At 35.1% G+C, this 14,610-nt stretch overlaps 1 protein-coding gene across 6 annotated transcripts in view; it reads right to left on the bottom strand.

Moving 5' to 3' along the window:
* Positions 1 to 14,610, bottom strand: part of LOC144973647 (ubiquitin conjugation factor E4 A-like) — a 34,921-nt gene extending 20,311 nt beyond the window's left edge. The window contains exons 1-9 of one of the 6 annotated variants that reach the window (XM_078916360.1): positions 14,462 to 14,610; positions 13,027 to 13,211; positions 10,202 to 10,297; positions 7,908 to 8,005; positions 6,397 to 6,570; positions 4,964 to 5,123; positions 3,960 to 4,171; positions 1,456 to 1,647; positions 138 to 255 (exon numbers count right to left, since the gene is read on the bottom strand). In XM_078916360.1, coding sequence (XP_078772486.1) covers positions 138 to 255; positions 1,456 to 1,647; positions 3,960 to 4,171; positions 4,964 to 5,123; positions 6,397 to 6,570; positions 7,908 to 8,005; positions 10,202 to 10,297; positions 13,027 to 13,144 — 1,168 coding nt within the window. In that variant the 5' untranslated portion in view covers positions 13,145 to 13,211; positions 14,462 to 14,610. Of the gene's footprint in view, positions 1 to 137; positions 256 to 1,455; positions 1,648 to 3,959; positions 4,172 to 4,963; positions 5,124 to 6,396; positions 6,571 to 7,907; positions 8,006 to 10,201; positions 10,298 to 13,026; positions 13,212 to 14,178; positions 14,270 to 14,331 lie in introns of those variants that run through there. The other 5 variants (XM_078916359.1, XM_078916362.1, XM_078916365.1 and 2 more) reach the window with 5 other exon arrangements.

Below are 14,610 nucleotides of genomic sequence, written 5' to 3' on the forward strand. Positions count from 1 at the left end.
GAGGAATGATTTATCTCTTTTTCGTCTGTTTGTTTTTTTGTTATTTTTTTTTTTTTTCTCTTCTTTGTCTAATAATTTATCTCTTAATAATGTATCTTACACGCAATTTTAAATTGTCATCTGGCATTAGTACATACCACTGTTGCCGTGTATACAGAGTCCAAACCATCTCAATGTGTAGTGTTTCATCTCTGGATCAACTTTCATCAAATCTACAAATATTTTATGAATCCCTGATACCAGCTGTTCTGTAGCCTGAAACATATAATATACATTTCTTTACAGATTCATGATTTTTTATTTTTAATATATTATTATTTGATAAAATATAGAACGTGTAAAAATTATGTCATAATGAGTAGATAATCCATTTAATTTGCCAGGTTATTTTTTTATTTTTTGCAACTATGTGGTTCGAGTTCCACTCTGAGTGGAGCATAGTTAAGTTCTTGGAAAAGGCTATTTACTCAAATTCTCTCACCATACTCAGGTGTAAAATGAGTACCTGGCTGTTAACAGCATTGTCTTGCAGGCGGCATATTTCGTCCTATGCTATGCATTGCTTCTGGCAAGGAACTCCTTGTGAAGCACTTTGAGTACGTTTAGTGGATAACGCGTTATATAAAAGCTCAAGTACGTTTAGGGGTTTTTTAAGTGGATGGTGTGCTATACAAAAACTAAAAATTTGTTTTAATTTTATTATTTTTCAGAAAAATTTATGAGTAATAGATTTTTCTGTTTATAAGATATAGAATGATTTAACGACAAGGAAAAGACAAATTTTGTTTTTGTTTTTAAGGGTTTTACGGCGTTTGCAACACTTTTAGGCTATTCCAGCACCAGGAAAAAGGAAGAAAATGGAATAGTCAAAAAATCGTAGAATTACAATTAAAGTATCCAATAAAAAGGAAGACAAGGGGGAATTGGTTCAAATTGGGAACAGATGTAGACTCAAGAGCATATCATCAATTTTCTTAGTTTGAGGTCATCTAAAAGTCTCATCCAGACACCAGCACAGGATCTCACTAACAGGAACACACTAAAAAGTTTACAAGAGATGTTTAAAGCAAAAATATAACACTCAGTACACGATTTACAAGGAAAAAAATCACCTCCCAAAATTAATAAAATACATTTGACTGTTTCCCTCTTAGCCAAGGACTCCGACAATGGCCAGAACAAAACCAAGTAAGCCCATTCCACGACAAAGACAGAAAGCAACTAAAAAAAAAGAAAACAGATATAAGGGGATGGACGACACAGCAAGTGACCTCCTGCCCACCATGGGAGGTCAAAGGACCCCATCCAGAAATGTAATTATGCATACAATCCTCAGTAAATGCCCACACAGAGATCAAACATGCATAAGAATATGCATTTTTTTAATGTAAGGTTAGCACCACTGTATAAGGCATAGAATGATTTCACAACAAAAAAAGACACGATTTGAAATACCTGCCAGACACTGTTTTCTACCATGTCGACCTCACTCTTGTTTTGGTTGGACGGTTTGGAGAAAAATTGAAACGGCCCATTCTCCGATCGTGGAAGTATGCTGAGACTCAGAGCTGCTCCTAGAGGGGTCATTTCGTACACTCTGCCATGGAAATTTGACGACGGTTCAGGGGTGTTCAGTGATAGAAATGTCTGCCAGATGAAAAGATGCCCATTGTAAAGTAAAAACAATGTAAAGAAAATACAGCACAATATCCACTAAACGTGCTCAAAGCGCTTTAATAGGGGGCCCTGGCCAACAGCAACACTTAACATGTAGGACGAGACATGATGCATGTTAGGCGATATTATAATTTTTTCGGACAGAAACAATGCTGTTGATGGCTGGGTATTCATTTTACACCTGAGTATGAAGAGAATGTGAGTAAAGAGTCTTTTGCAAGGACTCAACTATGCGCCGAGCGAGGCTCGAACCCAGGACCTTCCGATCAGAAAGCAAGTGTCACACCACAAGACCAAATAGCCGCACAATGTAACCACATTTAGTATTCCAGACCTGCCTACTTGACAATCCAAAACTTCGTAATTTTGGGGGAAGTAAAAATTGTGATCACTGCAGTTAACTTTAAAAATCAACAATTTATCCTCACAATGATGAAGTTACATTTCCACAATCCTTACAATTATGAAGTCTGGCATCAACTTTCATTATCAATAAGTTTATAATGATTTAGAGATGCTCATGAAGTTCTGAGATTGGAGGCAGAATTAGGTAATTTTATGACTTTTTTGGTAATAGTAGGTAGGTCTGGTATTATATATGTACTAGTGAATTTGGTGCTTAAAAGTAGTCCCTCAAAGTCAATAGGGCCATAAAGTCGGGTTTATCCCAGTTTCTAAAATATGAAATGGATAACAGCAATTGCTTGCTATCCTTTGGATAGGACGCTAGTCTATTGCAAATACTAATGAAAGAGTGTAAATGGAGAGGCTTTGTATGGGAACAATACAGACAATGGATGCTTCGGGTACAAACCCATCACCAGCACAACAATACACAAATTAAAGTGGAAAACGAAATAAAATAAAATGCAAAATAACTTGTATCGTCTGTACTCAATGGTGGTTGGAGTATGAATGAAACTTTAGGGTGGCATGAGTAGTGGGTAGGGTGTCCCCTACTGTTTGCTACCAGTCTATTGCAAAGTACTTTTCAACAAGTTATACTTATCATAAGTAATTCGTTATAATTTATCATTATAGTAGGTCAATTTCAAGTCTAGTCACATGAGAGAATAACATCAGGCATCAAATTGGGTTCAGGTTCTATACAAGTAGTGACCAACTTTTCAAAGAGCCAAAACAGGACATCCAAACCCACATTACCGTCATGACCCAAAACAACAGTATGTTTGGACTATTTTATAATATAATCTGAATTTAGAGTCTTTTCTGTACCTTGTTTAATTTGCTAGTCAATAAAGCATAATCCTGTGACATGCAAGGGTAATTTTCATACATATAAATAATCCTATTCGTTTCTCTTTCTTTTTTTCTGCTTCAGATTGCCAAATTGGGACAGTCCCTTTTATCAGGACAGTAGGCTGCTCAGTATACAACTTTGTTGGGTTTTATTTTTGTGTTTAAGGGTTTTATGTTGCTTGGTACACATTAACGTCATATCAGCTCCAGCAAAAAGGAAGAAAATGGGAAAGTAAAAAGTTCTAGAATTACAATTAAAGCATCTAAGAAAGGGTAAGACGAAGGGGAATTTGTTCAAATAGGAAACAGATGTAGATTTCAAGAGCACACTATCAAAGTTCTTATTTTGAGATCACCTAAAAGTCTCATCTTGACACAAGCATAGGTCCCATTTAAGAGGAATACACTCAAATGTTTACAAATCTTATAATATGTAAACAAAACAATACCGTGCATAACAGAGAGATGATTTACAAGACAAAAATATCACCTCCCAAAACTCTAACTATACATTTGACTATTTCCCTCCCAGCTAGGGTATCCGGCCAGGGCCTCATTCCAAGACAAAGACAGAAAGCATGTTGGTAAACAGATACGGGGGGGGATAAAAGACACAGTAAGTGCCTCCCTGCCCACTATGGGATGAAAGGAACCCCACCCTGGTATACATCTTTCAGAAGTTAACATCAAACCAGATCAATATTGATTGATACTTATCAATATTGATATTATTATGTGTAGTAAAGATTGGTGTCATTTGGCCATTTCTATCATCTTGTCATATCGCTACGTTTTGCCTTGCCCTTCTTGTCAAGTACTGATGTTTGTTTGATCTACACAAGGATACGGCTTGTCACAGCTCTTTGTTTGGACTCATTCATCAAATAAGACCAAATCACATAAGACAATATAAAACCTTTTATCTAAGAACCATTGGACAAAAAGCAATATTTAGCTCATAGAACAAAAAATTTGAAAAAAAACAGTGATTAATATAATATAAATTAAAAATCAAAACTCACCCTAGCAAGAGCAGAGGAGCCTGTGAAAAAATGGAGCACTTGAACATACTTGACAGCATCTTTGTGAACGATACTCATTTCCTCAGCAGAAAGACGTACTCTCACTTCCTCCATGACTGGTTTCAAAGACTGAAATAAGGTTCCTTGATCACTGTTACTTCCTATATCATTGGCCACTTCACGCAAAAACTGACAAGGAACATTTTGAGGATCTGAAAGTCAATTTTCAAAAGATTGTTTTGTTTTTAAGGGTTATACGGCACTTGCAACACATTTTAGGTCATATAAGCACAAGTACAAAGGAAAAATATGGGATAGTTAAAAGTTCTAGAATTACAATTAAAGAAACCCAAGAAAAAGTAGGTCAAAGGGGAACTGGTTGAAATAAGAAACAGGTGTAGATTCCAAAAGCACACCATCATGTACTTAGTTTGAGGTCACCTAAATGTCTCATCCTGACTCTAGCACAGGTCCCTACAAGAGGAACACTCAAATGTTTACAAATAATAATACATTAATCAAAATTATATATATATATGTAATATTAACAATAATACAGTGCATAACAGAGAGATGATTTATAAGGAAAAAAATATCATCTTCCAAAACTAACTATACATTTGACTGTTTCCCTCTCAGCTAGGGTATCCGGCCAGGGCCAGGACAAAACCAAGTAATCTCATTCCAAGATAAAGAAAGAAAGCAAGTGGAAAACAGGCATAAGGGGATAGAAGACACAGAAAGTACCTCCCTACCCACTGTGGGAGGTAGGAGACCCAGAGACCTGGAAATTGAAATACTTTGGTTACACAAAACAGCATAACAGCATCTGTAGAACCATGGCCAAAGGAAAAGGTCGTTCCCCCGAGATCATGGCTAGTCAAAATCAAGAACTGAACTGAGATGACAACTGCACAAACTGGTGCAAGCCATTTTCAGTCGACCTCTTATGATATGACACAAGAAGTAAAGTAAAACAGAAGTGAGGAATTCTTGACACCGACCTGAATGGCTGAGGTTTTCTTGCAAGCACAGCTCAATGAATTGGGATGGAAAGTCCTGGTGCTGATAGAGATCTGGCTGCTGCAAACACATTCTGGCATTGGAAATGATCACATCCATGCATTCCGTCAGGAACGAATGTTCTTGAGAATGTGTTGTCTCCTGTGGTAAAAGAGAAAGATTGTACACGACAACGTAAATATTTAAGATCAGATTGTTGATATGTGGTCTTGTGGTATGACACTCGCTTTCGAATCGGAAGGTCCTGGGTTCGGGCCTCGCTCAGGACATAGTTGAGTCCTTGGAAAATGCTCTTTACTCCCCACATTCTCACAGGTACTCAGGTGTAAAATGAGTAACTGGCCATTAACAGCGTTGCCTCGTTCTATATGTTACCCTTTGTAAAACACTTTGAGCATGTTCAGTGGATATTGTGCTATATATATATATATATATATATATATATATATATATATATATATATATATATATATATATATATATATATATATATATATATATATAAATTATAAAACAAAACCCTGAAATAATAGTGCTCAACTTTAGTATAAATATATATATATAAAAGCCCCAGTTATTTGGGGGGGGGGGGTTGCTAAAACATTCAGGTGTCTCCTGTGGTAAAAGAGAAATATTGTACATGAAAAAAAGTAATTACTTTTTAGATAAGGCTGTAGAAAAGAAACAAAAGACTTAACTCGAATAATCTAACAAATTCATGCAGTTTCAGGAATTCTAAAATTCTCGCTCGCATTCTCAGTCAATGTTTTACAAAAAGAAAATGAACACTAAGCCTTAGCTTTATAAATATCTATGACGTCGTGGACCGATCTTCATTAAAAAAAATTTCTGCATGCATTGTTTTGGCCTCATATTAGAATGAGAAGGTCCTCTTTTGGGCATTAGAGCATCTGAAGAGTCGCATCAGTTTTAATGATTTTCTCCTACTTTCCCTCTACCAAAGATTTCAGTTTCTATTAGAAAACCACCTGGGGAGTCTGATAGTTGGTAGAGCACTCGCTTCACACGCAAAGGGAATGGGATTAATCCTTGGTGAAGTCGAGATTTTTGTCTGTTAGGCGATATTACAATTTTTTCGGACAGAGACAATGCTGTTAACGGCCAGGCACTCATTTTACACCTGAGTACGGTGAGAGAAGGTGAGTAAAGAGCCTTTTCCAGGGACTCAACTATGCGCCGAGCGAGGCTCAAACCCAGGACCTTCTGATCCGAAAGCAAGTGTCGTACCACTAGACCACATAGCCACACATTAGAAACTAGGATAAAATCCTACTCCTAATCCCTTTGGCTTTGAAAAGGACTATTTGCATTAAGCTACTTGGAGATAAAGATAAAGGGAGTAAATCTGACTCATGAATGAACAACACAAAACAAACGACGTTAAGCTACTTACCTTTACAAGCTGCTTTTGACGAAGGCACCTTTGATATGATTGATACAAATATGTGAGCACTTCCGTTTCTTCCAGTTCCTCAAGATTGTCAAGTCTGTTTTTTTCATAGTCAAGGGAATGGCTGACTGTGAAATCTGGGTCATGACGGTCCAGCATGGTTACCTCAAAAATAATCTAACCAAAAAAAAAAAATTTTTTAATCATTAAATAATTTTGCCAGGAAGTAGCTTAATTTATTTTTGTTTTTATCACAGAAAAATATCGCATGAACATTCTAAATATCAAAAAAAAATGTGGTAAAACGTTAATAGCAATAACAATATTCACCTTTGTATGGTATTCCTCCATGATTCATAACAAACAGAATCAATTCAATTCTATTTCATGACTGGTACATCAAGCTATTCCAAGACTTAAAATATCGCATCATCTACCTATCCAGGAAAAAACATTCTCACATCTTTTGCTTAGAAAATCTTAATTTTTCCTTTCAAGTAATTCTCACATTCTAAATCTCAAGAATTAAATTGAAAACAAAGAATTTATGAAACAAGTAGAATGTTCCAGAACAAGCAAGAGCAATAAACGGTAACAAATGTCTAGAGTCTTTTTTAAACAGTTGTATGATATCTAGAGGAAGAGAAATCGGGGAAGACCCAAAGAAACCTGGCGAAGGACCATGGAGAAAGAATTAAAGGAAGCAGGCCTGTCCTGGAATACAGCCACCGTAAAAGCAGCTGATTGCAAAAAAAAATGGAGATGTCTGGTGGATGCCCTATGTGCCTCAAGGCCCGAAGAGGATTAAGTAAGTAAGTAAGTATGATATCTAGAATTAATTGTGAAATATTTAATTTATTACTAAGTGTACAGTAGATGTTCATGGGTGTAATCTGAGTGCGTGAGTATGTGTGCATGTGTGTGAGCCATCTGTAATTTTAAGCACCGACAAATACTTTATCAATTTGAAGGTGGGCGCTATATAAATGATTTTTATTGTTCTTATTTTGTTATTATTTAAAAGAATTTTTAATGTAACATCGATTCAAATGACCAGAAAAAAAAGGAAAATATAAACGATAAAAACAAATCAGTTCAAACTTCACTTCTACTGATCAATACAATCAAATTCAAATGAAATGGCAGCTCCAGATGATCTCAGCCATCAAATATCAAATCATATTCTATTCATGGAGTTTGACTTTTTACAGCAATCGACACTAGTTAAATGCTCTACTCTCTAAGCATTCGACATGTTCAGGACAACTAATCTTTATCACAGGTCAAAATATATGACATTATTCACAACTTCCTTACTTGATGTCGATAATTGAAAAACACTTGACTGAGATTTTTTTTTTTTTGGTCACAAAAATAATGTCATATAATACTTCATTCAATTTCATAAAACTCATCAGTGTACACTGGCCAGTCAAACAAATTACTTCAAATCACACAATGGCTCACTCTTAATTATGTATTAATATTTGTGATAGAAGTGGGTCAATACTTACATGCCTCAGGTTGGTTTGATCAATGCATGTGTCTTCACCGTAAAACTCTGCTATTTCATGGAAAAAGTTGACCTTCTTCTGCTGTCTATAAGTTTCATCTAAATGGGAAAATCAAACAAAATGACACACCGATCAAAGACAAAGAGACAGTGAATTGAGAATAATTTCATGAAGTCTAACTTTTACTTATCTGAACCAGCGACCAGCTGAGCTCTTGCCCTTTGGTCTTGTGCCATGACGTAGGAGTTAGACATCTTTTGCAGTTGGTCCAGGTGACTAGACAGTGTCTTACTGATACTTGGATTTGGTGGGAGGAATGTGCATCTGAGGTTCTCAAGAAGTTGACGCTCAAGCAAGTGATGTGCAAGTGTTGACATCCTGTATCAAATTTACCTTTTTTGTCAAAACTTTTGGAGAAGGTAGTTCTTACACATTTAACATCTCATCTTAAGAACAACAGTTTGGAACAACCCTTTCAGTCAGCCTACAAAAATCAACACAGTACTGAAACGGCGCTTCTTAAAATCTTTAATGACTTGTTATGTAATGCTGATGCTAACAATATCAATGTATTATGCCTTTTAGATCTTTCAGCTGCCTTTGACACCATTGACCATGACATTTTGTTAAGAAGACTAGAAAATACGTTCGGCATAAAAGGAATTGCCCTTAAATGGTTTACATCATATTTACAGGATCGATGGCAGACTGTCGTGGTGAATGGTGTTCAGTCAGAACAAGTTTTACTAAATTTTGGAGTGCCACAAGGGTCTGTTCTTGGCCCTGTCCTTTTTACTGTATATATGCAGCCCCTTTCTAGTGTGATATCCAGATTCAATCTGAGTTATCATTTTTATGCAGATGATACGCAAATATATGATTCAGCACCTCTTAGTAATTTACAGTTCTTAATACAACGAATTACGAGCTGTTTTAATGAGATTAAATCTTGGATGTACCACAATAAGTTAAAATTAAATGATAGTAAAACTGAGATTTTAATGTGTGGAAGGCCGAGTATCTTAAACAGGCAAATAAATCACCTATTACTCTCGGAAATAGCACAATAGAATTTTCAAATAAAGCAAAAAACCTTGGCGTCATCATTGATAAAGATCTTTCCATGACAAGCCATGTGAATAACACCATACAATCTATGTACATAGAAATGAAAAAAATAAGCAAAATTCGTAATTTAATACCGAAGCATATAACAGAACTTTTAATTAATTCCCTGGTTTTATCTAAATTGGACTATTGTAACTCCCTTGGGCGAATTTAGCTAAAGACAAAATTAGCAAACTTCAGGTTGCTCAAAATAACGCAGCCAGGCTCATTGTACGCAATAACAAAAAATACCCGTCAGCAACTCTTCTTCTCCGTGAGTTACATTGGCTTCCTGTTGAAAAAAGGGTTGCCTATAAGATTTGTACTGTTCTCTACAAATCCCTGAGCACGAACAGTCCCTCCTATATTAAAGACCTTCTAAACATATATGTCCCCAATAGAAACTTGAGGTCAAGCAATGACCAATCAATCCTTGTCAAACCTAAGCCATTGCGTAAAATAGGTGAACAGTCTTTTCAATTTTCAACCCCCCATTTTTGGAACTCTCTCCCATCACACGTGAGATGCTCGGATTCGTTGACAACGTTCAAATCTCGCTTAAAGTTTTATCTTTTTACGTCATAATGTAGCAATATTATTTTCATATTTTGTTGTTGTTAAATTGAATTCGTATCACGTTTCCTTCACACTTGTCTCACTGTAATATGTTTTGTTTTATATCACTGTAAAGCGCTAAGACCTGTGACAATGGGGTAAAGCGCTATATAAATGCCATTTATTATTATTATTATTATAAGGGACAGGAAAGGGGGGTAATTTTACTTAGATGGCTGATGAGCAGTATGTTGTATTCTTAGTTGAAAGATGATGTTTTGCTGGTGCCATCTGAGCTTATTTAGACTATCAGTCTTTACAGGAGTGTTCATGAGGGTAAATATACATACCGTGGTGATTTTTGCCTAACTTCTCCATCCATTCTTCTCTCATATTTCATAAAGTCAAAATTGAATAGAAAATGTCAATCATCATGATTGTTTTGGGAGGGTTTTCTCAGTGACATATTCATGATTGGTAAATACCTTTTCCTAGATAACCTGATGTGTTAAAATAAATAACAATAAAAATAATATCTCAAAAACATTTATAAATAAAAATCATTCAACTATCATGAAATCCATTAATCTAAGTTCATCTAATGAAATAATATAAGGGAAATTCATTCAGACCTGAGCTAAGAGTTATTCTGAATATGTCTTCACCAATGCGATTTATCTCACTGGCTACATCCACAGGATCTGCAGTATCAATGCTTGTGCCTGCACCTGTTAGAAACAAATTTAAAAATCATAAAATAAGTTTGATCTTTTCATCATTGGCATAAAGAACAATACATCCATGATAATATAAACATCAAAGGCCCGAATCACAGTTCACCCGAATTCATACAAAAGCTATTTTTTTTTTTAAATCAGGGGACAGCGTGGCTCAGCAGTACAGTCTTTGCTTCGTACCCAAAAGGTACTGAGTTTGACTACCTGCCTCGTTGTGTGGCCTTGAGCAAGTCACCTTACCCTAGCTCACAATGCGGCGCTGCACTGCAGCTGACGCCTGGGAAATTCCAGTCTTCCCATGGAATGGGCCCTAAACACAAATTTTCCCTTGGGGATGAATAAAAGGAATTGTATTTTATTTTTTATATTAAGCACCAAGAGCCTCACACCTGAGTATATATGGGCTATATAAGTGTTCATTATTATTATTATTATTATTATTATTATTATTATTATTATTATTATTATTATTATTATTATTATTATTATTATTATTATTATTATTTTTCCTCTTCTTCTTCTTCTTCTTATTATTATTATTATAATCATTATTATTGTTATTATTATTATTATTATTATTATTATTATTATTATTATTATTATTATTATTATTATTATTATTATTATTATTATTTTATTATTATTATTATTATTATCATTATTATTATTATTATTATTATTATTATTATTATTATTATTATTATTATTATTATTATTATCATCATCATTATCATCATCATCATCATACTATTATTATTACTATTATTACTATTTATTATCATTATTATAGACCTGTAAATGAGCTCTATAAAAATTGACTGAAACTGAAACTCTTCTTCGTAATTCGTCGTAGCGGAAAAATCCAAAGAATCAAAATGAAAGGTAAACAGCAAGCTCACTTGAGCAAAGCAATGGCAGAAAACTAATTTGTGCGGGAATTAATTAGGCTAGTACCATTGTTCCTTATAATTAGGTATCCAATCAGTGAAGAAACTTAGAAACGGTCAACCAGTTTGTTTACAACATGAGGCAATCGAAATGTGCTTGTAGCAATCATATAACTTTCGATTTGAAGGTGTCTACATAACGAACTTCCGGTGTTCGAATTTTTCTTTTTCATTCTTTTCCTGTCCTTCAAGTAAATGTGGTCAATTTTGGCTTAGACGAAACAGTGAAATTTATCGCTCGGCGGCTCAGTTAAAATTGGCTACGACAGGTTTGGAAAGTGAAAAAATAATTTCACGAAGGCTGTGTGAAAATACACTGGGGTGTGTTCAGACATGGCAATTCTAAAAAGCGTTGCTTAGCCATGGCAATATATCCATCGTTAATATAAATGGCCCATGAGCTATGCGTAGCGCTGTGGAACATTCCTAATTAACTTTACTGTCATTCGACTACGATTCATGAATTCTTTCTTTATTCAATTCTTTCTTCCCTTTTTTAAAATATTTGAATTTGACGAATTGACTGATTTCAGTTAATTGACTGAGAATTTACAGGTCTATATTATTATTGTTATTATTAATAATAATAAATATAAATATCAATTTTAAGTGAAAAAAATAATAACAACAATAATAATTCATAGCCAAATCAAGGATTCATATAGAGTCAAGAAAAACAAATACAGTAAAAATGTGTCTTGAGATTCTTTTTAAAAGTAGGTAAAGACTTGCACTCCCTCAGACCACGTGGTAGTTCATTCCAAATCTTGGGGCAGAAACAAGCAAACGATCTATCACCAAATTTTGTTCTTGATCTTTTTTCCGAAATTTTCGTTTGGTCATTACATGATCTTAAAGTGTAATTTTCAAATTTACACATGACCACGTGATCTGTGAGATATGCCGGTGCTATACCAGCCAAACACTTATAAACAAGACACGCTGCTTTGTAATATGTGCACTTTTCAATGGGCAACCAGTGGAGAGAGGCCAACAAAGGGGTTGCATGATCAAATTTTTTTTGGCCAAACACTAATCGTGCTGCACTGTTTTGCAGTAGTTGTAATTGGGTGTAATTGGTAATTATTATTATTATTATTATTATTATTATTATTATTATTATTATTATTATTATTATTATTATTATTATTATTATTATCATTATTATTATTATTACAATTATTAACTAAATAAACAATCGCAAATGGGGAGAGAAGAAACGCAGCTAGGTGTGAACTGGGGTGTGAAAAAAATTGGGAAAAAAACAGAAAATCCGGACCTATGTCATCTCTGCAGACTTGGTGATATTTTTATTCTCTGATTTCAACTATCACTTCTCCATTCCTTTTATTTCTCATAATTATTGATATAACTGCCTGATTCACACTTCGTCTGAATTCATACAAAAACTAAAAATTTATTTTTTTAATCAGAAGAATTTTCTTTTCCTTTTAAATAGAGCATTTATATTGAGCAATATCCACTAAACACGATCAAAGCACTTTACACAGGCCCCAACAGCAACACTTAACATGTCGGACGAGGCAATGTTACATTTTTTTTCAGACGGAGACAATGCTGTTAATAGCCAGGTACTCATTTTACACCTGAGAACTGTGAGAGAATGTGAGTAAAGAGCCTTTTCCAAGGATTCACCATGCACCGCTCAGAGCGGGACTCAAACCCAGGGCCTTCCGATATGAAGGTGACCGTCATACCACAAGACCACGTAGATGTAATATTGCACAAATTATCTGAATGAGGCAAACTTACTATTTGAATCTGAAGTTCCGAGCTTTGAAGATTTATGTGCCTCATCACTAAAAGCCTTGGCTTGTTCCACAGAACCAAAGAGAGCAGCAAACGGGTTTGAACAAAGCTTGTCATCCATATTTAACTTTTGGAAGGTTTCAGATTTATCATTTAAAAATGGAAGGGGACTATCTTCTCTAAATCTTCTGAAAAAGAAAATGATTAATATAGGTATTGATATAATAACGAAATGAACTTAAAGAGTTCCACTTGAAAACCAATTTGTTTCATTCAAAATCCTACATTTGTTAGAAGAGATTGACTCACTTCAAACAAAAACACAAGCACAGGATGAGCACTTCTTAGAGAATACATTCAAAATGTGTACAAAAAATACTTCAAAACAAAATATATCATACTACACAACAGAGAGGTGATTTACATGGGGAAAAAATACCATCTTCCAAAACTAATAATATACATTTGACGGTCCCCCCCCCCTCCATCCCTTAGCCAAGGACCCCAGCCAGGGCCAGGATAAAACCAAGTAATCTCATTCCAAGACAAAGACAGGAAGCAACTTGGATAAGGAAATATGTGATGATTGCAACATTGACCTCCCTGTCCATCATAGGAGGTCAAAAGACCCCAGCCCATCTGTTAAAGGGGACAAAGGGGTCAGAGAGCCTCTTGTACGGCAGATGAGAAATACCATCGGTAAGAGCCACTTCAATTATTAATAGTAAATATATATCGTTCACATTGTTGCTAGTTAATGTAAGAAAGTTTGATATATAAATTGTGTTGCTTTGTTATGTTCTCAGTGAAAAATAGAGGGAAAAGAAGCAGGAAATTATGATATATTTTAATTGCTATGAAAGTCTCCCATTAATAATAATAAAAGGCCTTTCTAGAGTGCATAATCATGACGATGTCGTGCTCAATGACAATGCGCTTTACATTGGCAATAATATCATGTCATAACATTAAGATCGACAATAAGTAGAGATGGGGCGAGAGTGTGTGAGGGAGGGAGGGGAGAAAGAGAGAGAGAGAGAGAGAGAGAGAGAGAGAGAGAGAGAGTGAGAGAGAGAGAGAGAGAGAGAGAGAGAGGGGGGGGGCGGGGGCCGGATGATGAGTCCAACTTAATCTTAATAAAATCATACAGCTTACTTAAGTCACAAATGAACATAATTCGTTCGTACGTGGTAAGTCACAAATGTAAAAGTTGGTATGTTTACACACTATGGAAAATGATCTAAATGAAGAGTTCAAGTAGAAGTAGAGAGTGGGAGTAAAAGAAATAACAGTTTCAGTTTCAGTTACAGTTTCGTCACCAGGTCGGTGACTGATGAGTGTGGAGGCTGTAGTTTAAGGTTTGTTGACAGCTCACACAGTCACAAATATACTACCACCTCTTTTGTTTTGTTTTTTTTTTATTACGTTGTAGGGTAACCTGTAGTATGTCGTTTATTTCAGAATTTATTCTTTTTTTATTCACTCTTGATTCTTATGGACCGCAGCTCAGTTGTCAAAACTCAGAACTCAGACTCAGAACAAGTTACCAGTCATCATCATTCAACATTTTGATCGGCGAATTAGATT

This window comes from Berghia stephanieae, chromosome 5 (genome assembly GCF_034508935.2).
Source record: "Berghia stephanieae isolate SIO BIC M18660-M18661 chromosome 5, UCSD_Bste_1.3, whole genome shotgun sequence".
In the NCBI taxonomy this organism is placed as follows: Eukaryota; Metazoa; Mollusca; class Gastropoda; order Nudibranchia; family Aeolidiidae; genus Berghia; species Berghia stephanieae.